Source organism: Plectropomus leopardus, chromosome 14 (assembly GCF_026936395.1).
Source record: "Plectropomus leopardus strain MGB_pleo_1.0 chromosome 14, ASM2693639v1, whole genome shotgun sequence".
Classification (NCBI taxonomy): domain Eukaryota; kingdom Metazoa; phylum Chordata; class Actinopteri; order Perciformes; family Serranidae; genus Plectropomus; species Plectropomus leopardus.
The window spans coordinates 21699831-21724919 of record NC_142189.1 but is presented as its reverse complement, the minus strand read 5'-3'; the positions used below and the strand labels follow the sequence as shown (position 1 = coordinate 21724919).

Here is a 25089-nt window from a genome sequence, read left to right as displayed (position 1 = left end):
TACTGCTGAACAAAGACTTATGTTCATGACACTACAAGATGAAAACATTAATGGTGTCCTCCTCGGCTGAGCTATAACTAGCTCAGTGATGCTAGGTGAGCTGGAAGTGCACACTTTGTTCTTTGCGGTGATGGGGTTGGTGGATGAAGTTCGGGAGAGAGAAAGTAGTTCTTCCGTGAAACTGCTCACAACAAGGTCTGTTGATTATCTTCAGTAACCAGTCTAATGATTTCTGGAAAGAGACATTGTTGTTGAATTTTCCAAAAGTGTTTCTTGGCACTTTGAGCACCACAAGCCAAGTGCCATCTGGTTCCATTATATTGGAGAGAATGCAAACATCTCTGTGGTCGATGTCTCCAACACTCAGCAGCTCATAAGAAAACTATATGGATTGATGAACAGCACTAGAGGTAAGAGGAAAAACGTGTATTTGGATTTCAGGGTTAACTGTCCTTTTTAACTATGAAGGTATAAAGCAGTCATACCCTTGTATGTGACCTCTAAACAATCTGAAGTCATGCTCAGTAAATACATTAAAACCCTGAAGCACTTAAGTTCTTCTTAGCTGAATCTGACTTCTACTTGCACATGTTTTAGCTGCCTTGTTTTCTATGATCAGTGTGAAATAAAGCCCATTTTCCAAAAATGTCTTCTCCTTCAACACCTAAGAACAGTTAACACTCATTTTATGCTGAAAATGTGAATTGTATTGTAAAAAGGTGTTAAAAAGTGTAAGTTTGTGTGCAGATGTTATATTTGACTGACTTCGCCAATTGGTAGTTTTGTAGAAAACAGATGGTTTAAACTAGTGTGCACTGCTCTCTGCCCCTGCTATGGTGGTTTCTTTTTTATAGACATTTCCCTGCTGTAATTGCCAAGACATCATTGGCATTTGGGCTTTAGGATGAATTCCAAAAACTATTTTTCCTACCAATAAAGTTAATGGTAACAAATGTGGCCTTACAGCAGTCAGAAAGCTGTGCTTATCTTTGATCAGTCTCAGAAGGGAAAAATGCTTAAATGTTAAGTATGTATATTCACTTTCCCATGGTTTGCCATCAAGGCAATGGCTTTAACACTGCAAAGACATCGACAGTTGTTCAGCCAACAAATGCAAACAAACTGTGACACAGCTGACACATGAGCCCTTTTAACACAAATTGCACTATTCAGTCCCTTATTTGCACCGTCTTTGCATTTTTACACAGAACCAAACAATAGCGGCATTATCCCGCTCCAGTGTTTGATTTTAGGCAGCATGCTGGCATGACAGAATCAAAAGAGGTGCGTGGGTGAGACATTTAACACAACTGCATCTGCCTCCAATGGGACATATAATAATAATATAATAATAATACAGTATAACATATGTATCTGCAGTGCTCTCTAAACCATAACAATGGAATAACATGTTAATAACAATTACTTACTGTCTCTGTTATATGGTGGCTGATCATGTCCTCTGCTTGGAGGGTAAAGAAGTCCCTTATCTCATTGTTTCCCAATTCGTGGTCATCTTCGGCTGCTGTTCTCTGTCTTTGAGCTAACTGCTAACTGCTTAAAACTACTTTACACATCTCCTTTGTGGGTCACACATGTAACATGCTGTCAAAATGTCACATCTGTCACACCTATGGTCCTGTCCTGCCAGCTGTCTTTTTTGCACAGACGTTATTTCAGTGCTGTTACTGCTCTTTTGATGGCAAAAATGATGAGACAACGCTGTCCCTCCATTTTGGCAATCATACTTTTTATATAGAACAGACAGGCGGCATGACGGCGCTACATTCCAGCCTTGACCAGGCGGTGTAAAGGGGACCACAGAAATGCACACTAGAGATGTACACAGATCACATAAGATGGCAATAACAAATAACATGAAAAAAAAATCTTTTAAGGTCCTGTCTGTAGGATTTAGGGACATCTATTTGCAGAAGTGATATATTATGTTGTCGTCATTAGTTTATAGTCATCAGAAAATAAGAATCTTTGTGTTTAAGTTTGTTACATACAGAGCGGGTCTTCTTTCCCAGAGTCCGCAATGTTGTTTCTACAGTAGTACAGAACAGACAAACACAACACAGGGTCTAGATAGGACCATTTGTGTTTTCGTGTCAGCCACATACTGGACCTTTAATTGAAAACTTGTAAAAATGATTTTAAAAGGCTAAATTTGATACTGCACACTTTACATTCCCCCACATCTGACAACAGGGTGGCACAGCAATATGCATGGCCTTGCCACTGTGGCCACAGATCCCTCAGAGATTAGTGATAAATGTTTGCAGATGCCGAAGAGACTCTGTGGTACAGTGAGACCAGACACTCTGCTTTTACACTGTCTGAATGATTATTTTTTAGTATTTATTCATCATAATGGGTGAAAAGCAACAACATAGATGCATGTTCTTCTGTTTTTATGCTGGATGAAGCGGAGTGGTAACAGAGGATGCAGACTTCACTGCAGATCACAAGTTGTCTTTGTCCAGAGCGACAGGCAGAATGGAAACACTTTGCACTACATGGCGCAGGACCTGGCACTCTGCTTATCTTAGACCTGTATGTTGACCAGATCATTTGCATTCCTCTGCACAACCTGTTTCAACAAAGTTAATGAGTGCTCCACCAGTGTTTTCCCGAGAAACCTGTGGTGTGTGGTATCAGCCACAGATAATGCCTGCCTGTAGAGTCAGTGTCTGAAGCTGGTGCTGGAGTCAAGTGTGTGCTCAAGTTTAAAGGGGAGAGTTACATAGTATTCCTATACCACTGTCTACTTTTTTGTACAGATTTTGGCACTTGGGGTGTGCTTGAGGATAGTTTTGATTCTGAGCAATATATTAAGTAGAAGAGTGTGTGGAAACTGTGCAAACATGGTGTTGATTTGTGCTGTTGCTTCCCCCTCCCTTTAACTTGGCATTGACTGCAGTCCTCAGCACAGCAGCTTTATTATAGGGGGATATTTGGTGTGAGGAAGAGAAGGGAGGAGGAAGGGAGTTTCACATGCCGGACGCTAAAAACTAAATGTACACACAGAAGAAGAGCAAAGGAAGCAGATGCCTCGTTCTAATTCGTAGTGGCAGAGTTGGTGTAACAGCTCACCGCTACACTCCTTTTACACCATCAACCCTGTGATTTGTCATGGAGCGTAAACAGAGTTTTCTCTAGTGGTCAGCTTCTGCTTGCCAGCTCATCCGTTTCTCTCAGTGAGGTTTTGCATGGGAACTGTGTCGTGGGGCGGCTTGGAGGAGATTGTGGATCAAGTTGTGCAGCGTGAACGAGACTGTCATGAGCTCAGTACTGACTCATGGAACGTTTCAGGATGCCAGAAGGTGTGTGTCTGTGTGAGTGTGTGCCTGAGTGAAATGAAAAGGCTGTTTGATTCCTCATGAAGCCATCATCCAGCTGCATATCAGATTTTTTTTCAAGACTTCATAAATCACTAACTTCAGGCACTTCCCATGCGCTCATGTGAAAAATTTCTCTTGTTTCATATAATTCATTCCAGGGAGAGCTGTAAATGGTTGTGCTGTATGTTCTCTATAAAACTGAATATAGGACATAAGTCAAGTTAGAAAGTCTTTCACAGACTGACAAAGTACCTTTTCCTTAGAACATCAGGTTTGTGTTATCAGCCGTGAGCTGTGGAACAATGATGCACATGTAATGGTGAAAACATTTAGGTTATAAGCTTGTCAACACTAGAGAAACGTGTATTTCAGGCCCATGACATAAACTACATCTGTGGACGATCAACACCAAATTATGCTCTCCATCCCCACTTGGCAATATCACCTAATGTTTTGTTTACTGATGGTTTGTGACCTGTAGATTTCCATTTATTAGCCTAATGTCAAATTATACAACAAAGCTTCATTTATTTAGCTTCGCAAAATGGTTTTGACCCCTTTGCTCTGCAAATATTTAAGGAAATGGAGCTCTCTGCACAGTGGCCACTCAGTGCTCCTTTCTCACACCGCCATGACTTCATATATTTAGGAAACATTTATGAGGAAAATTCCCCATTTGGTCAGGAAGGATGTGAAACTGAATATGGATTCCATTTCTCTTAAACTCAAATGTAGCTCAAGAAAGACATATAAACAAAGCTGCTGTGCCCTTTCCCCATTTTTTTTTTTCGTCCCATCAGTTCCCCCCCCTCTGTTTTTCCAACATTCAGCCTTCAGCAGTCAGGAGAACAAGAGGAAATGGCTGGGTTTTCCATAGAATATGCTGTGCTGAATTTAGGCCATGTCAGTAACGATTTGAGCAAGGCCTTTTACTGTAAACCACTCCTCTGTGTCTCCGTCTGGGAGTAGTAACACAGAGCTCTGAGCTGTCTTTTATTGATTTGTGGATAATAGTCTGTTCAACATAGCCAGAATTATATTTATCTCAAGTTGTCCCCAGACAGTGTTTTAATGCAGTCGTAGCCTTGCTGTTATTTATCCGTTGGTGAGAGAAGTCATCACTGAAGACAATTTGAACGTGCATCTGGTTTGTAGCAGTGTTGTATTACTTGATGTTAACAACAGAGACATGAAAGAATTGAAAGCCAACAACACTGAAAACTGGGATGACCTACAAAAAAGACCTCCAAGTTATTCTAACACATTGGGTTTTTTATGAAATAATAATTGATCGTTGTTAACAGGTACTTGTGCTGTTTACTATCAGTATGTATACATCTCAGCTTCTCAAAACCCTTCCTGCAGCTGCACAAAAGCCACAACTAAGAGGCTGGTTACAGGGTAGCTGCCAGGCATGCAGAAGTGGAAATATTATTTATAACATTGATGCAAAAGAGCAGTCATAATGAGTTTCCAACATAGACTATAAAATTTTAATTCAACCCATTAAATAGCAGGTGTTTTTAAAGTGATACTCAAACCAAAATGTGTAATTTGAAATATGAAACACATAACCTTTTATGGCTTGAAAGTCAACCTTAATATGTTTGGTAGCGTGGAGAGTCTGCCTTTAAATTCACAGTAGTGCTGTACCAAATAGTTTGAAGCCTCAAAGCTTCATTCATAATGATGACATTAAAATTCTCAATCGACATCAGAATGCTGCGCAGCTTTTTTTCTTTATTACATGTTGATTCATTCGGTTTAAAACCAATTTTCAGCAGTCGCAGATGCAGATTATACTTCACTAATATTATTAGTTTTATACTATTTTTGAAAGATTCCAGGGGTGGCTGTGTAGGATTGTTTCTGACTCGTGTCATTCAAACATTTCCAATAACTCCAGCGTCTTTTGAAGTCCAAAAGTCAAAATTTATTGAAAGAAGATGGATGCAGTAATTTCCAAAATTTAAAACATGTTTTTATTCAAGGAAGTATTCTGATTTAATCTGTATTTGTTGGCCTTAAGCCTCTTAAAACCAACATTTTCACTGCGGTTCACTGTTACCTCTCCGGCTTGCCGCACACAAAGGTAGGCATGCACCTGTATTAACAGGGTGGTCTAACAGCACCATAACTTCCATCTATTCATTAAAGAAAGTTGATTTAATAAAGAAAGATAAAGTAATTTAATCCGATATCACTTGAATCCAATTGAGGATTTTGTTTTTAAAAAATTAGGGTAATGATATGATAAAATATGAAGAAACACATTTGAAGCTTCATTCAAAAACCTCAATAGAGGCTTTGAATGTAAAAAAAAAAAGAAGATATTTGACACAGTCCTAATAATAGTCCTATAAGACAGTTTTAAAGGTTTGTCTGTCAAGTCTTGACGCCAATGTCTGTCTGTGTTTCTCTTACCTGTCCCAGAATCTCCTCAGTTGTCCTCGCCCCTCTCCACCAGTGAACCTGACCAAGTAAACGTTGACTTGGGCTCAGATTGTTACAGCCGGCTATGTGTGGAGCCACTGGATGGAGAGGGTGAACGTCCAGTGAGCCTGGTGTCCACCCTGTCCTCTGATTCATCCCGGGATAGTCGCAGCCTTTTTGGGAGCACCGTAGCCCTTCCTTCCTCTACCACCCCACCCGTACAGAGCGAGGAGGACATTGACCTGGAGCTGAGCCCAGCCGAAGGCACCGGAGAGCAGGCAGGGGACGGGAGTCCCACCCTCACAGGCTCCAGGGGCCGCTGGCAGGAACGGCTGGAGCCCAGGGTGATCAGCCACCAGTGGAACAACAACGCCACGTCCAACAGGAAGGCAAGTGGCGAAATACCTCGCATCACCGACTCGCCTGTCGTCACGCACGCCATGGCGCCCAACCCAAAGCTGACCTATGTGGACCGAGTTGTCATGGAGATCATTGAGACAGAGCGCATGTATGTCAAGGACCTGCGCAGCATTGTGGAGGTGAGTGGAAATCAGAGTTATGCTGACTGTACTGAAACTGAGTTTTCCGTTACAGTCAGTGTTTTTTTTTTTCTTTTAGTTTTATTTTTTTTACTGTCAGCCAAGTATTCACTGTGAGCCAACCATTTGATATTATAGAGAGTAAATCATCAGCATTCTGTGTATTTAAAGCACATGTTTGACTTGGATTTATGCGCAGCTATGACTTCACGTCTGCAGCACTCATTGGAGGTGATTTACTGAATTTGGCCAGCTAGGAGCCGAAATTGGGGGAATTTGACTCAACGGCTGTTGAGAACAAATAATGTCTGCTGTGTTCCAAGCAGCTGTTTGTAGCTGCAAATGAGTAAAACATCCAGTGGATTTTTCTTTTCTTTTCATTAACAAGGATTCAGTTTGATTTCCTGCTTTCTAAACAAATCGGTCAGTTGACAAAAATGCATGCCCAACATCTGGCATTTGTATTCTTTGTTTATAGATTTCTAGTTCGTAGAGATGAAGGCCGTGGAACAGTTTATGATCTGGTCATAGTATTGTATATAAACCATTCTGTATATTTGCAGTGCAGTGACATTTTACAGCCTGTAGCTCGGGATTATGGACTACTCATATCTGGAGTTCAAACACAAAACTGGGACACAGTGCAGGTCTTTTGTGACTGAAGTCATGGGCTTTATGATCTGGTCAAAGATAGCAGAAACCTCATCTGAGAGATGTGAAGCATGAAAAATGGCCCAGGGATGATTTCTTCACTCAACAGACCACTTACAGCTTATCGCATCTTTTTACCTTTTGTAGTCTGGAAACAACTTCCAGACCAAGAGACTTTTACTGGCACTCAATCTTTCTGCATAGAAACAGGAGCGCTCAACTGTCAAACAATCTCCCCTGCACTGATGGTAATGTCTTTAACACATGAGGCATTTCTGAGACTGACTGGCAGTAAACCAGCCAGCACCTCTCCTCACCTTGTCTCAGACTGCGCTGGCGTCTGGCAGTTGCTGCGGGAGGGAGCACTGCCCTCGTCACAGCTTGAGTAACGACTTGCTCCTGACAAACACCTCCAGGACTTCTAACTATTTCAGCTGACAGAAGCAGCAGCCCATCAAGCAGCCTGCTCTGGCCCTGGTCACGCAGGCCCTGCAGCTAGCTCCAGCCCAGCCTGAGCTCTCAGGCCCTCCCAGCCAACACAAACACCTCCATCTTACGCCAACTGGAGAAATAACACAGATGAAAGGGAGAGAAATTGGGTTTTCCATAGGCTACACTGTGGGAACACATTTTAATACAGATGTGCCCTCTATTCTTTTTTGATCACAGTATGGCTTCCATCAGACCGATCCCATGCAGCTCATTTTAATTTCACACCAGGCCTTGGATGTGACAGAGATGTGTGAAAGTCCTACTTCGTCTTGGCATTGTTTCTTTAGCAAATAAGTCAAAGCTTCCTCTTGATATTGACACTGAACTCACAAGCAGCTGTTGAAGCAAAGTCCACTTCGTCTTTAGATCTATCACTCACTCTCGAATCTCAACTGTCTATCCATGAGATAAGGTTTGGACAACAGCTGTTTGACCCAGCTGGTCTCGCATGTGTAAAGGCATCCACAGCACTTGGCCTGAACACACCCAGAAAGATCATACTCAGCATTGTTGAAACAAGAATGTGGTCTATGCTTGTGGGATTCAGAAAGAAATGGTAGTCAGGGGTAGAAACAGTAGTCAGTATTTTTCTTGTTTAACACTTAAAAAAATATTTTGAATTTGACCCATAATAACATTATAATGACAAAAAAGCCCCTCATCTTATTCTTCACAGGGTTCCCACGATCAGGAAATTCCTGGAAAAGTTATGAAATTGTGAAAAACTGTTCTCCAGGTCTTTAAATGGTTTGGAGAATGTTTTGGAAAAGTTTTCAGGATGGGCAAATTATTATTTTTTTGTTATGTTTTGAAAATCTTTTCATAAAAATCACAAAACATATCTAACTTCCCGCAAAATATGTTCCTGTCTCTATTAGTTTAAAATCTAGTGCTTGGGTGTGTCTCTTTATTTGTTTATTTGACAAAGGACTCCACAAAAAGCAGAAACTTGGCATTTTTAAATATCAGATTGATTGTGACAGAAACTCTACTTGTAAACACTCCAAACTGGCATCATGGCATCACATCATTGCTAAGGCCGCGCCCCCCTTTTTGGATCACTGATTCACTTGGGGAAGACAGACAGTACATGACAACAATCAACCTGCAATTTATTAGACATGTCTGTGAGACAGACATTTGTTTAACAAGCAATAAATGCATTTCAACTTGTCAAAATTATCATCCAAACAAACATCAAACTGCACTGACGTCTACTGAATCCCCTCAGAAAAGGCACAGCCTTGACATTTCGTGAAGTGCTCATATGTACTGGTCAAGCCCACTGGGATATGCAGTTAGTTGGTAGCATGACTGTCTAACAAGCAAGAAATGCATGTGTAATAATGAATGGCTGGACTGCTATACAAGTCTACCCATTTTTAATTACTTTAATAAAGTCATTGAAATGAGGTAAAATGAAAGCTTTTGAAAAATCATTGGCAAAAATGTGTTGTAACCCTTTCTTTAATAAAGCACAGCTTGCGGCACTGTAAACTAGGAGACTCCATATATAGCATTAAATCTCTCACACCATGCAAAAGGTCACGTGTTTGTGGTATTAACACTACTTTCTATAGGAGACTATGAGACGCCCTGCTGACTGCAAGTCAGCATTGCTCTCATTGCACTGGAATTCTCCATCCATGACCGACTGCAGTTCATTCAGTAGTGCGAAGTGATGACTCTACTCTTAATCTGGGCTCCCGGCAGGACTGTGAAGTGTGTGTGTCTGTGTGTGTCTGTGTGTGTCTGTGTGTGTCTCTGTGTGTGTGTGTGTGTGTGTGTGTGTGTGTGTGTGTGTGTGTGTGTATTTGCACCTCATTGTCTGGGAGGCTGGGTGCAAGCTGTTTACTGGTATGCTCTTTATATAGTCGCTGCGTGTGTGCATGTTTGTCTCTCGTCAACGTACTCCTCCACTTGTTTGGAGCTGTTTGTATGCCACATGAGTGTGTAATTGACTAAGAGGGAGGATAATCACCCAGAACTTGGCATATTACTGTGTTTTTATATTTTTTTTATCTATGTCTGATTACTCCTGAGGTCCGGGGGGAGTCTGATCCAGGGAGGGGAACAGGCTGTGCTGATGTTTATGGTCTGGGTATCACAGACTCTTCCAGACAGTCACACTGGCTTCTAGTCTACTGGAACAAATCCTTAAAAGGATCCTTTAAAGATCACATCAGCTGTCTATGAATTACTATAGTGATCCTGCTTTTTTTAAACAGAAAAACTGAAATCACGATGTACATTAGATGGCATGCACATGTTACAACTGTAACAATCACTTTGTCAAACTAAATGTCATGTGATAACATCATAGAGGATGTAACAGGAACACAAGGAGAATATTGTTTTTCTACATGCATGCTCCCTCTACTGATAAGAATTTGGAAGTGACTGTATGACATTTGAATTATAATGTCACCAAATATTTATATGACCTTTCATTTTTTTCTCCAACTTTATATATAACTCTATCTCTGCTGTCTTTCCAGGATTACTTGGCTCACATTATTGATTTGAGTAATCTTCCCATACATCCAGAGCAAGTTTGGGCCCTGTTTGGAAACATACAGGACATCTATGAGTTCAACAGGTAAGTCACGCCTACACCTAAAAACACAAAGAAACAACAGTTCTAATCTAAATAATGTTTTAATGAAACAATGTGTAAGATTCAGGGGGATTTAGTAGTATATAGTGGTGAGGATTACTGTTTATTATTCAGGAGGTTTTTAACAAGAGCCAAATAATCCTTAGAGGTCTTATCCTCTCCAAAACAAACAGACCAGGTGATTAAAACTGGTAAACAAACTGAATAAAGCAGTTTCATGTTATAAATCAGTCGTTCTCCTATCCTGTTTGGCATGTCAGAGACGGGCTGCTAGCCCAGCACCTGCTAATGTGTGCTCACCTGCTTTCTCTGGTAACTCAAGATCCAGATGTTTAGGAGGTTTTTACAGAGAACTGAATTATCCACAGAGGTCTTTTCCTCTCCAAAATAAATAGACCATGTGATTTAAATGGGCAAAAACACTGAATAAAGTAGTTTTAAAGTAAAAATTGTTCTCTCGACACTCACTGCTGAGGGGCTGTGAACTACAGTGGCTGATGCAAAAACATGAATGGCCCTATCTAGTGTCAGTGTTTGGTTTGTGTGTTCTGGACTACTGAAGAAACATGGCAGTGCAACATGGCGATCTCTGTAGATGAGGACTCACTCCGTATGTAGAAAAAATGTCTCATTCTAAGGTAACGCAAACACTGTGATGTCTTCTTCAGATGATTATACACTTAGAAAGCAAACCCATCATATTATATTCCATTTCTGACAATATATTTCCCTAAATCCTTCACACTGGACTTCTTTAGCCAAACCTATAATCCCTATCCATTTTTTATAATGATGTACATTTCCATTCATGGTAGCCTGGCGAAGCACAAAAGACTGTGATCAATCATAAGGGAGATCACTTCATTCGTGTCTAGTCCACTTCCTTTAATGGAGGAATGTTTTCATATATTTTGATATGTCTGTAATATAATATTCTTTGTAAGATAGTGGAAGAATGTTAAGAATGCATGCTGTTATTTCACTTGCTGCTGATACTTCTTTTACAGACATAAAACGGATGTAATGAGAAACAAAAGAGCGCCACACTTGACACTAAAAACACTTTTGCAGATAGCAGAAAGCCAGGGAAATGGTGGTGCAGCTACATTTATGTCAGCGAGTACTTATTGCTGACCACACTGCTTGCCAAAACACACATTAACATTCCTGCCTCCCCTCACAGCGAGGAGCCTCCCTGTAATGCCAAGGCTATTGTACAGCCCTGAACCACAAATGGGGATGATTTGATTTTTATTACATTCTAATGAAATTCTAACCAGCTGTACAAGACAGATTCGGACAATTTTTGTAACTGAAGGGTCATGTGTTGCCCTTTGCTGAGAGATCAGGCTGTTACTTCTTGTCACATTGCACTGGGTGGGAGGCTGTGTTTTCCGTTAAGTTAGCAAAGATAGTGATACTGTCTTTTATCACAGCATTGTTTAGCTGGAAAAATACTTGTGTCAGCCTGTGAACAGGTGCTACACGTTTACTTAATATTGCAACAGAGTTGTTCCAATTTGCAGAAGGCAAAAAAACAGTTTTTGTTGCAAGATAGATTGTTTTTGATACAGTGTCTCAAAAAAAAAAAAACTAAAAGTTTTAAAAAGGTTTATTCACTGTCACCAGGGCTGACACTGTCAAGGACAAGCCATTTACTATACATACTGCACGCTACAGTATGTATAGTTGATGCTCTGATAACAGTTACTTACTTTGCTGTAATGCAAACACTCAGTTGGCTGGCCTCGCCTGGATCTGTCATCTTGGAGTGTCATTAGCTCACATTTGACGTAAAAATGAATTCATTATTTGACAAACGGCTGTTCTTTTATCCAGGAAATTCAATTTCTTTTTGACATTCAACCCTCATCCAAGTTCAAATATTGACAAAACAATCATGCTGTATGACCAAATATTGATAGTGTGTCAGAAAAAAATCTCAACACAATAATTTTCTCATTGTAACATGTTGACACATTTGCTTATAGTCGGTTTCGGTAGAGCCACATTGTCTTTGATCTACGTTAAATAATGCAGTGTGATAAATTGTGTTTGATTCTCATATTTTTGTGTTGTGCAGAGTACTTGTCATGATTGGTGATGTTTGGGATTTATTTATACAGTTGTATTTTTCCACACTGACCCTCCCTTCATGTATCCTCCCTTAAGTAATGCACATTCTATTGAGTTGATGTCATCGCCGCGCAAATCATCGAAATACCTGACAACTCTCTGGTTTTAGTTTCCCAAGCTGTGAATAGAGCTTGTTTTTGATGGGCCTGTGCATAAAGAATTCCAAATCAAATGTTCTTTCATGCTCAGTCTGAACATTCAACGTGGGTCATATTTAGTAGTGTATGGCGCCATCTAGTGCAGATTTTTCATAATAAAGGACAAATCTCGCAGAGAAACTATTAGAATTTACTTTGCCTCTCATCATTATTCCTTCCTTCATGGTTTTCTTCTGTTTTTGTTTTCCTTCCTAGACAAAGAATTTAGGTTAGTAAGTCTGTTGTGTTTCTGCATTTCAGTGAACTGCTTCAGTCCTTAGACATGTGTGAGAACGACCCTGTGGCCGTCGCTCGATGCTTTGTAGATAAGGTGAGAGGGACTGTCATGCTCCTGTTGATTTAAAGTGATAATCATGAAAATAAACACTAATGATGTGTTTGTCTGACTTGTGTTTCTTCAGAGTGAATATTTTGAAATATACACTCAGTATTGCACCAACTACCCCAAGTAAGTGCCTGGAAATATTTATTTTTAATTCAACTTTTGTTTTGTTTTTTTGTTTTTTTGAGGGACAAATGAATTGTGATTGATATGATTCTATGTCATCCTCCAGCTCAGTGGCAGCACTGACCGACTGCATGAGGAGTAAAACTTTGGCCAAGTTCTTTAGGGAGCGGCAGGCTGCTCTGAAGCGCTCCCTACCCTTGGGCTCCTATCTACTAAAGCCAGTCCAAAGGATCCTGAAGTATCACCTGCTGCTTCAGGTAAGCAATGTGTTTAGAGGTTGTTTTACTTCATCACAACTTTTTTTCAAAAATGCAGCCTGAAGGCTGTGGTCGATTTATGGTTACAAGAATAACAACAAGTTCTCAAACTTGTATCACACGTTGCCTGTGACTGATGAACAGTTCAACCATAGGGTGATTATCTGCCCTGTTTTTTTGTTTCGTTTTTTTATTTTAATGAATTATTAAGAGTCTAGAGACTAAATGCTAGTAAGTAATGCTAGTAAGTATTTTACGAGGTAAAACATGAAACAGCAGACAATTCTCAATACTTCAATACTTCTCACACTGTTTGGACACTACTTTAACTAGTTCCCTGAACAAGTGACCTTGTCAGAAATTATAACCGTCCCTGATCTCTTTTTAAAGGAAATTGTGAAGCACTTTGACCCTGACGAGGAGGGCTATGAGGTGGTTCAGGAAGCCATAGACACCATGACCGGAGTGGCCTGGTATATCAACGATATGAAGAGGAAACACGAACACGCTGTACGAGTGCAGGTCAGATGGAATTACCACATATGCATGCCAACATCCCCTTGAAAATGTGTATTTATGTCATTGCCGTGCAGTGCTTACAGACGGTACAAATATCCTCAGTCAAGGCACATTGGCAAGATCAGCATCGCTGTCACATCCTGTCTTTCTTTTTTCTCCTCTCTCTTCAGAGACTTTCTGATTTTCTCATGTTGTCCAGTGTTGCTGTAAAGGCCAATTTATACCTTCTGTGTCTGTGACGGTTCACGTGACATAAATGCCATCAACCACCCATGTCCACAAGGGTCCGCACAGACTCCCATATCAATGTCCGCTTGCAGCCAAAAGTTTGTGACCATGCAGACTGACCGTATAGCAAGTGGGCTGGCTGCGCATGGTCAAGTAACAACCTATTGTCATCTCTTGCACCAGTGCACTGTCTTTTCTGTCCCTGGTCCATGTCTCATTAAGGGGTTGTTCATCATATTTTGTATTTTTAATTTTTTTTGTTGTTCAGCCAAAAACAACAAACATAAGAGCTCGTTTTGTTTTTGTGAGATTATTATTTTCTTTTCTGACACGCTTGCTTTTTCGTCTCCTTAATTTTAATGGCAGCTGGCAAAAAAAGACCTTATGGTGCATCACTGCCACCAACTGGAATAGAGTGTGGATAAGGAAAGGTGCATGCATAGAACAGCAGATCAATGCATAGCCTCAGTTGTGGTATGAATAGAACCATGCGCACGTTCACGTTGGCATGACAGTCTGCTCCGGTCCTGGAATGTAGCGAGAATGTCAGAGCCTTAACTCTACCTGCTTTTTCTGGAAGTGCCCAAATTAATTTATCTTCTTGATTTATTTCATGTATTTGCGTCCATGTCTTGCATATAGATGTGTTTGAAAGATCTCAGTCTTCCAAGAATTTCCAAGCTGATATTGACCTATATGTCTTTCCTCGACTCTAGTTAAATGTTTAAGTGAGGGCTAATAGTTTTGAATCATTTTCCCCAATTTGAGTCACTGACGGAGAGGCCAGTTCATCTTCCTAGTTTTCTTTCTACAAGCACATTATAGGGAGTACAAATAAAGGCTAACACATGGCTGGCATTTATTATCTCTCATACTGAAGGCACATGGCTCAGTTTGCGTGGGGCTTTGTCCTTTTATGTGCATCCTCAGGAGATACAGTCTCTTCTGATAAACTGGAAGGGTCCTGACCTGACCACCTATGGGGAGCTGGTGCTGGAGGGCACCTTTCATGTCCTGCGGGCGAAGAACACTCGTACACTCTTCCTCTTCGAAAAGATGCTCCTCATTACCAAGAAAAGAGGGGAGCACTATGTATACAAGACGCATATCTCGGTATGGTTTTTGACTTTCTTTTTTATTGATTAGTGATTTAAAAGTTCATCACCTTAGAATAATAAGGTTCCATCTGGCAATTTTGTCAAAGTTATTATTTATATAATTGTCTGTAACAACTTATTAACATTGTGTGTGATGTTTAGATATATGCATTTTTGGACTTTTTATATAGAAAACAAGAGGTTTCATATCAGTTATCCTATTTTGAATTAAAACTTTTCAGCTCAATATCTCAAAAATGCTCAGAATGCAGATAGAACATTATAATTCTGAGGTGGTGAGTTTACAAAATGAATGTGACAAGAATTATATTGGTGAGCAACATAAGGGTCATATTTTCTGTTAAAATACACACAATTTATATTATTAAAACTTTTAATAAGGGAGCAAATTGTAGCAGTTGGGTTAAGCCTCAATACAACACTTCATTCATTGTGGTTGCAGTGCTCCACCCTAATGCTACTTGACAGTGCCAAGGATCCCCTGCTCTTCAGTGTCATCCATTTCAAGCATCCGAAGCAACCCCATACAGTGCAGGTAAATGTGAACACCAGTAACTGTCAACCTTTTTCCTTCTGCACTACAGTCACAGAACACATTATATTGCATCAGCTGTGCAGCAATATCACAAAACTCCTGCTGTGGCCTGATGATGTTTATTAATAAGGCTCTTTTTTTGTACGCCTGAGGTTATTCTTTAAAGTAATTATTTAGATAATAGAGGAAAAAACAGGAATTTCATGCTTGTTTTTCTAATAATCATTTTTCTGTGTTTGAGTCAGTGGTTTGCAATGTAATGTATCTCTATTCTGTATGCGTCTGGTGTATCTTGATCAACATCAATGACTCTTTCCTAAGTGACAAGTGATTGTTGTTCCAGGCCAAGTCAGTCGAAGAGAAGCGTCTCTGGGCCCATCACATCAAGAGGCTCATCCTTGAGAACCACAACACCATCGTCCCACAGAAGGTTAAACAACATCGTCCCTAACTAGGGGTTTTATTCCTCTCGGTTGATGAAACGCCTTGTATTTAAACACGCTGTCCTTTTTTTTACAGGCAAAAGAGGCTATCCTGGACAATTCTAACTGTAAGTCTTACAAATAGAGTAACTACTTTGACAGTTTCCATAGCAACTTAAGATGCTGCTCACAAAAGAGGAGGGTGGTTAATTTTCAGTGGAAAATGTGGAATGCAGTTGAATTTACCAGGAAAGTGTAGCTCATAACCCATCTATCCATCCATGTGGAGAAAATTGTTTTTGTAATTGCTGCCGTTTGAGTGTGATGACGTGTCACTCTGCTGCTCAGATCCAGGGAAGTACCACTATAGTCCTGAGAGGCTCAAGAAAGCAGAGTCCTGCCAAGCTGATGACTTCCATCTTGGAGGGCGAAATGGGAGAAGGAGATCAGGTTGAGAAAACCCTTCTTCATACATCTATTTGTGTCTGTTTGTTCTGTATTAATATTTGGAGCATTAATAGAATAGTGTAGCAGGTTATTAAAGGAATACTTCACCCACAAAATGATCATTTGTATATCAATTACTCACCCTGTGTTATGTTGAATGCACAAAGAACATTTTGTTTTTTCGGGTGCCTCCGTGGTGAACAACGAATCCAGAAACAGAGAAAATTATTGATGAATTGGAGTCATAGGGGGCTGTAGTTAACAACAGCAAAACCATATCAGAACATCTGTTTACAAACTCTCACACGTGCAGTATAATCAAAGTCTCATTTATCCAGTCATATGTTCAGTACTTAATCACATGCATCACATGCATTTTTACTAAAATCTTAATTTTCAAAACACTCAAATAGTCTAACACACGGAAGAGCAGACAAGAAGGAAAGTAGAGTTCAAAATATGCACGTGCCAAGGAGCACTGCTCTTATATAGAGGTACTTTAAATAGTAAAGTTTTAGAGAAAATGCATGTGTTTTGGAAGTACTGAACGCAAGTATCTGCATATACTTTTTTAGAAAAATCTAATATAAAGCTAAGTTGTTGGCAGACAATAGCTGATTGGTTCTGAGATTGTGTTTCGGCCAATGCGTTTCACCAAGTTTGCCTGCAGTTCAAAGGTCATTGGTTAACAGTACTCAGGCTATGAAAGGACTACAAACCAATATATGTATATATGTGTGTGTGTGTGTGTGTGTGTGTGTGTGTGTGTGTGTGTGTATACAGATATCTGTTTATAGAGATAAGTAATTGATATTATCATTTTGTGGGTGAAGCAGTTTTTTTATTGTCACTTACAACATTGTCTTTTTCAACTTTTTGTCTTTTTAGAGCCTGCAAAACAAATCATAAGGAGCACAAAAGGTCAGTACATTGTAGTTTTTTTTGGTGATTTCAGTGGATGTTCATTATGATTTTAGCAGCTAAAAGAGCAGATTTATTAGTACTGGGTTAGTTTGATCAACAGTCTGGGATTTGCCTATTGTCCCCACAGCCCACTACCAAGGTTATTACCCTGTGCCCATAGCACTTCCGCTTTGTTCTCCCTCAAAGACACCTGGAAAATGGATCAAAAGACAAGCATTCACTCCTACTCCCACTCCACTGGCCTCACCCATAATGAAGTTAATTATATGCCACATTGGTGTAAGGCTGCATCATAAACAAGCTCTTTCCAACAGTCAAATTCAGCCTTGCCTTCAGATCCCATCTCCCTGCTCTCATCTATTCTACTGTAATTGGCCATTATGAAAGAGAAAACCTCTGTATTCTTGTCCTCGGTTCTCCTTTGCTCCCAGTTCGCATCAATTTTTCAAACCAATGTAATGAAGAAGCAATTTTCATGTCAACCTTCCCATCTTAGTGAGCGAGTAGGTCATCACATCCTGGCTAATTGCATCATGTCCAGTTTGAGCCTCTGAGAGGAATATGTTTCTAATTGGTATTTATCTAATCACAAAGCCTCCCTTAAGTCTGGTCCAGACTAACTAGTGCCTCACTCAGTCTCCTCTTGTGGAGGCAGAGATTGTGCCCTGACCATAATTGCACAAGATGCATGTGGCATTAAAGTTATTTTGTCATGTAATATTTGTCTTGAATGCATGCTTTTTTTCAGAGTTATTGACATTCTCTTTTGTTTATCTGTCCTCTTTATTTTTGTTCTCCATGCAGCTGTTTTGAAGGTAAGTTCTGAAATAAAAATGTAGTTGTTTTTTTTAATAAACCTTGATAAGCTTTTTCATTCTGTTGTGTGAAAGAATTTTTTTGGTCAGTGTGCTGTGGTGAGATATGGTTTTGACTCAGCAGTTCAAACTTTCTCTTCTAATTGCAAAAGAACTCCAACCGAAAAATGAGAAAGTACAAACCTTATCTTCCCAGAACATACTTTGACTTTGCCCTGGATTACAAAAAAAATCATATCTCACCCAAAGCTAAAGCAGCTTTATGATCCATTCCATTTACAGCCTTGCAATCACATCATGACTCTAGCACTGGCCTTACAATAACAAATCACATGTCTATGACTTCACGCTACAGCATGCAGACAGTGAGGGTGCACTGCTGGGGGAGCGATGCTCCCTACAGCCTGCCACTAGTGTCAGTACGCTGGCCTCCAGTCTTGGCGAGCCCCAGGCTGAGAGGCCATGTGTGGAGGATCTGATTCCCAGAAGGGAGTCTCTGGAGCAGCTAAGTCCTACTGACAGTGACCTGAAACTGGGCTCTTCACCCAGTGAGGGGGGGCTGGAGAAGGCAAAGGAAGAGGAGGAGGAGGAGGAGGAGGGGGAGAGTTACAAGGAAGATATACTGATGGGAGAGGACCAGGTAGCCGACTTTGCCAGCTCAGTACTGGCAGCCATCTCCTGCTGGCACTATAGAGCCAGGGCTTTGCTTTCTACTCACTTCACAACGGTGAGGGTTTCTGCCACCCACGGGTTTCCCATTTCCTGCTCCATTCCACCGGCTTACCAATACTCCCTGCCACTCTCTCTCCCACGCTGGCAATCGCCCCTCACATTTTTTTTTTTCATCATAAACAGAACCAACTAACACCTGCTTCCATTTGCACTGTGCATGTTGAATGCCTCAGGTTGAAGTCATTGTATTGAAGTGCATGGACTGAAGTTCTTCCAAACTGCATCACTGTGAAACTTAAAAGTCAAACTTGGTGCATGCCTTTGCTTTTGTTGTTTTGCTTTGGAGTTGAGGGTCATCCCACTGTGCATGTTCTGATTGTATGTTTTCCTCATCCATGCGACTACAGTGTGCCGTGTGTCATGATTGTGCATTTTGGGGACATGATTGATGTTGAAGCTTATTCTGTGAAACCCTGCCTGCATTTGCATTAGAACCAGTGACTTAATGCACCCTGTTAAATGCTGTTGACTTCAAAGTTGTCATCTAATTAAATGATCATTATAATAGCAAAGGCTTTGCTCTTTGATAAACATATTTCCTGTCTGAATATTCACATTTAGAAAGCCTTTGTTTAAGTTAATTGTCATACCTTGATTGTTTCTGAATATGAGAAGGGGAAGACTTTTATTAACAGAGAGATTTTTAAGGCTGACCTTAAAGGAATACTTCACCACTTAAATGATCATTTGTGTTTCAGTTACTCACCTTGTTTAATGTTGAATCAATGAAGAAAACGTACTTTTGTCTCATGCCTCCATGGTGAACAAAGAAACTAAAAATTGAGAAGTGAGGAGCATTTAATAACTGCAAAACTATGTCAAAACACCTGTTTACAAACTGTCACACGGCTCAAGCGGTATAATCCAAGTTTCATTTATCCAGTATATGCTCAGTACATCACAAACAACCATCTCTTTCCAGCAGGGAACTGAATTTAAAGGGAAACTTATCTATGATCTTTTTAAAGCCTTACAAAAATAGTAATTTTACCTCTCTGAACATACAGTATTTTTTGTTATTGTGTTACTTTGGTAAATCTGAACTAATCCTTTAAAACACCAAAGACTTTGACACTATGACTTCAGTTGATAAAGAATTCTCTCCATCCTTCGTTCACTGGTGGAACGCAAAAAAAACAAAATTGTCTTCATGAATTCAGCATAACAGCTGTGAGTAAATAATGTACAAATGGTAAATTTGGTGGTGAAATAATCCTTTAAAACAAACCAGGTCTCTAGGAAATGTTTGTCCACTGTAGTGTGATGTCTAGGATGGTTTAGAATATAAACTCAGTGTAAAGCTCTGTTTTGCTCTTCCAGGACGATCAGACCAGAGATCTGGCTGAACTAAAAAGTACACCGACAGAGGAGGTAGAAACTCACAGGCAGGAGGAAAAACATGTGGATGTGGCTGTGAAAGAAACTGATGCCACACAGGTACTTATTAAAGTTTAAATTTACATGCATCCATTCATTTCCACACACGTCTCTGAGGCCACATGTGACATTTATTCCCTCTGTTAAAGAACGCCCATTTTTCCTCGTAACCATGTTATTGTTTAGTTTTTTTGCAAAGCCTTTTTTCTAACCATTGTATATTCTGAATCATACACTTTCAGTCTATTTGCAGTTGTTATATATTCTTTCTGTGAATGAGATCGAGCTGACTCAATTCTGCAATACTGCATTCAGAATTTCACTAATTTTCCTACCTAATAAGCGCCCTTTGCCATGAGCACAGCGTTTCTCTGAGGTCTATTTGAATCATGCCTGGAGCTATATTAGGGCCTGAGGTCTATTTGTTATCCTGGAAATTAGAATGCAACACACACACTCATCTTCTCACACTGCTGTCCTGTCGCCAGTACTCCCACTGAGATAGGCAACATTGTATTTTTGAGCAGTACCTGATTTCTCATGGTAACTTTGTGAAACAGCTCCTGCATCTGAGCAGAGCGTAGGTTGTTACTCTTGCTAACCTTATCTCCAGCACACAGCTCCAGGCTGCACTTTTTGCAATTGCTAGTGCTCCAAAAACAGGCAGGCAACACCTGGAAACAAATTTACATTAATGGCCATCGAGGGTGACATCAGCACTATGAACATTGTTAGAGCTACAAATGTCGCAATGTTCATGGTTTAACTCACTAAAGGGTAACAGATATGTTCCAGGAAGGGGTCATTAGTAACCAGGCTGCAAATACAAACAGTACAGTCTGCTTAATTTTTACTACAGTTTCATATTGTACATAGAAATAGGTAACAGTAATAAAGCTCAAATGGGCATGCGTCATTAATTCTGCATGCTTGAGATAAATGTGCCTAGGTCCATTATGTTAATGGATTATGAAGCTCACCATCATAATGTATCTTTTCTCATTACAAACCACTTTGCAAACACTCCTATCATGTTTTAGGTCACTGTGGAGGAGCTGTACACTCTAGACTGCGTCCCTCGAGAAAACAAAAGGGATGAGCTGGAGGAGCATTGTTACCCACGCCCTGAGTCTCCCGTCTCCCCTTTGCAACAAGAAGCAGACACACCAGAACCTCAGGATACCTCAAGAGAAACTGGAGAAGAGGAAGAAGGGGAGAGTGATTCCTCTGGTCTCCATGTGGAGGAGACAAGTGTACTGACCAACGGGGAGCTCTCAGAGGAGGAAGAGGAGGTGCTTTCAGACAATAAAAGCATCCTACCTTCCTCTGTATTGGACCAGGCAAGTGTGATAGCTGAGCGCTTCGTCACCAGCCTGTCCAGGCGGAGCAGTCTGGTTTCAGAGGACTTGGGGTCCCTCGCCTGCCCGTCGCCATCAATAGATAATGACGTCTTCAAAAGCCCCTCGGCGTGCATGGACTTGGAGCAACAGACTGAAATGTTTGCCAGCTCTTCCCCAGAGCCTCAGGTGACCTCAGAGGCCAATCTGTCAACACCTGCACAGGATACTGCACTAAATGCCCTTATTGAAGCGGAACGCAGGTCCACTCTGTCTAAACAAGATCGCCTCCTCATCCGCAAGATCAGAAGATACTACGAGCACGCCGAACACCAAGATGCTAACTTTAGCATCAAGCGCAGGGAAAGTCTCTCCTATATCCCAGCAGGTCTGGTCCGGCACCTGAGCCGACAGCTTAACAGTACTCCCCAGGAGCAGGCAGTCCCAGTCCACAGGAAAGGCCTCTCTCGGAACCGCCCCACTTCCTGGGCTGTGTTCGACCTTCCTGGTTTGGAAAAGAGTCGCAACATTGATGCTCATCAAAAGACTGAACCACAGAGACCAGCGGAAGCCAAGGCTAGATCTCAGAGCATCACTGATGCCTCCTCGACCACAGAAGAAGAGTTCAGACCCTCATCAGACATGCAAAAGGTTTGGCGAGACATGGAGATGCACGAGGAGAGCCAGGAAGTCCAGCACATCGCAGAGGAGAAACTTAGTGACTCAAGATTAGAGGTGACTCAAGATACCAGTTCAGAGTCTTCGAGTGTTAAAACCAGTAGGCAAACACCTCCTGTTTTAGAGGAGTTGGAAATAGGCACTACCTCAGATTGCTCCTCCGTCTCATCTCCGACCACAACCTTTCCAGCAGTGGAGGGGGGATCCTGTCAGGACTCTGCGTCTCAAGACAAGAGCCAAGTCAACCAAGGCCAGCTACCCAAGATCATTAGCTTCCGAACAAGTATGGACGAGGACCAGATCCTACAAGACATGGGAAAAATGAAAAACAAGGTGTTCCAGCTAGCTCGTCAGTACAGTCAGCGCATCAAAAATAACCGACCAATAGTTTGGCAGAGGAGCCGAGAAAGAGCAAATCAGCAGAGCTTCAAGAATATGCCTGCTGTCCTCGAGGAGAAGACGCAACTGAAGAAAAAGGGTAAATAGAACGCAAAAGATTGCCATGTTGCTGTCTTTTGCAGTAACCCTTCTCCATAGCTATTTTTTTTAAATTTTCTTTTTGTTCGGTTTTCTTTTAAAGATCATGGAAAATAAAATTATACATACGTGTCCACAAGACACACCTGAAATAAATCAAAAACAAAATCAAACAAAATCTGCACAAACATACATACATATATACATGCATATACATGCCTGCATTGCATACGTACACATAGATACAGTATGTAAATAAATACACACACACCTGGAAAAAAGTGAGTGTATTTTAAAAGTACTTACACATTCTAATTAACCAGTACTAATTCTGCACTTAGGGAAATTAAAAAAATATTTGAAGTTGAAAAACATGCCCATAACATCTATGTATTACAGCTTTACCAAATCAGGCCCATAGTTGACACACATTTAAGCCATTTTGACCAGTTTTCATTGAAAATATCAGTTTGAATTTTGTTTGGGATTTTTTTGTGTATTTGTACAGGTAAACCCAACCTGAGGTTGCCATTGAGCGCATGCAATCAGGCGGTCATCCGTGAAGAGCGTTCCCCAAGCCCGGTCCACACGCCCAGTTCAGGAGCCAGCTCCCAGAGCACAGTTACCTGCCCGCAAAGCCCTCTGGCAGAGACCGAGAGCTTCCACTGGCCTGACGTACAGGAGCTGCGCACCAAATACACAGACACCTCCCGTTCCTCAAAACTAACCCGTGCCTGCACAGTCCCAAACGGGATGCTAGAGTGCTGCACAAACAGGTGTAATGGCTGCTCACACAAGTACAACAGCTCCTCTGACCTTCATAATGCTGTGACAGACTGTCCGAGGACAGAAACAGCATACAAGGAAAGGTGTCCTGTGGGAGAGGACTGGCCCCAGCCTCAGCTTCAGCCCCTGCTGTGCAGGTGGAGCTCCTTGGACCACATGCTCGGGTCTCTTCCACTCCATGAAGTACAAAACCTTCAGGAGCCTGCAAGGACTTCATACACAGCCAGTCAGCTGTCTCTGGTAATGAGAGAAACTGGCAAAGATGGGGATAATGTTCTCCAGGAGGGCACGGGCTGCACCACAAAGTCTGCCGCCCTAGGGAAAATGACAGAGAGTAATCTAGTGAAAAGCTTACGAGAGAAGTTCCAGAGCTTGACCACAAGCTCATGAACATGTGAATTATGTATATTTTTATGATCAGGGACTTTCACGTGGAAACTGCCAGTTACCTGATACTTCACAGCTTCCCTTTTTTCCCGTCTCAGTATAGGGATCATGGTGATGATGTTGACTAGTGAAACACAAAGGGATGTTATTGATCATTGGTGCGTTCCATTGGAGGAAAGCATATTGACTTAAAAAAAAAGTTGTATTGCAATATTTGTACATTGGGTACTTGCCTGCACTGTACAAAACAAGTTTTATGTAAAAATGTGTATATTGTCCCCCGTATCAATTGAAGATTAGGTTCTACTTTATTTGGTTCCCTCCCACTGTTGGTGATTCTTGCTATAACCACTATAGCACTTTTATCATTTAACCACATAAGCTGTTAGCAGGAGTTTCAGGGGAAAGCAAAAGGAGCTAAATTGTCATTCACAAGAGAGCTGTGCTGTTAGCAAAGTCTCTGAGCATACACCAAAGAGGGTTTCCTGTTAACATTTGTTGACTTTTAATGCATGTGGTCACAGCATTAATTTGCTTCCACGTTTACTGTAGCTGCTTCTAAAACTGTTTTCACATACTGTATCACTGGAGCTTTATTGCTATCAATAAGTTGTATATTTTCTTAAATATTATTTATGAAACTGTATATTTGGGAGAGATTGGCCTCATGTAAATACTGACCCGCAGCAATCCCTTTTTACTTTTCCATTCCAGAAAATATATTGTTTCATACTTAAAGTTTCCCATATTTTCAATAAAAAGAAAAATGGTAAATGTTCACATAAGTCCCCTCTTTAACGTGTCATGCATCTTAAGTATAGTACATCATCCAATGGGGGGCATCCGTTTGTACCTGCCATGTCAGCATAGCTTGTCAAAAAGGGAGGCTAAGTAACGCTCTTACTTCAGGTTAAATTTTGGTAACTTGCATGGCCATTTTCAAAGGGGTCCCTTGAACTCTTACCTAGAGATGTATGAATGAAACTTTCATCTGCGGGTACCAATGAGCCTCCCTTAAACTTGAGAACCCTTGTTTCCAGTAAATATTTCCTTTTCTTACTATCAATATACTCTTTTCCAGCTGGTGCCAGATGTCAATATGACGTCAGATGGACTCTTAGGTCAGACAGACATTCTATTTTGGTTGGAATGAAAATCAGGTTGATGATATTTTATATGTCTGATGATGTTAGAGTTTCACATAGTGTGGATTATTACATCATGGCATT

At 40.8% G+C, this 25089-nt stretch overlaps 1 protein-coding gene across 1 annotated transcript in view; it reads left to right on the top strand.

Annotated features, from left to right (window-relative positions):
* The window catches only part of LOC121953469 (pleckstrin homology domain-containing family G member 3), a 45246-nt gene extending 20601 nt beyond the window's left edge, over positions 1 to 24645 (top strand). The window contains exons 3-19 of the mRNA XM_042500593.2: positions 5781 to 6319; positions 9961 to 10061; positions 12614 to 12683; positions 12775 to 12821; positions 12928 to 13078; positions 13469 to 13600; positions 14756 to 14938; positions 15386 to 15478; positions 15822 to 15908; positions 15998 to 16028; positions 16249 to 16350; positions 17236 to 17268; positions 18076 to 18086; positions 18442 to 18813; positions 20139 to 20255; positions 21236 to 22688; positions 23196 to 24645. Coding sequence (XP_042356527.1) covers positions 5781 to 6319; positions 9961 to 10061; positions 12614 to 12683; positions 12775 to 12821; positions 12928 to 13078; positions 13469 to 13600; positions 14756 to 14938; positions 15386 to 15478; positions 15822 to 15908; positions 15998 to 16028; positions 16249 to 16350; positions 17236 to 17268; positions 18076 to 18086; positions 18442 to 18813; positions 20139 to 20255; positions 21236 to 22688; positions 23196 to 23863 — 4190 coding nt within the window. The 3' untranslated portion in view covers positions 23864 to 24645. The remainder of the gene's footprint in view (positions 1 to 5780; positions 6320 to 9960; positions 10062 to 12613; positions 12684 to 12774; positions 12822 to 12927; positions 13079 to 13468; positions 13601 to 14755; positions 14939 to 15385; positions 15479 to 15821; positions 15909 to 15997; positions 16029 to 16248; positions 16351 to 17235; positions 17269 to 18075; positions 18087 to 18441; positions 18814 to 20138; positions 20256 to 21235; positions 22689 to 23195) is intronic.
* The last annotated feature ends 444 nt before the right edge of the window (positions 24646 to 25089 follow it).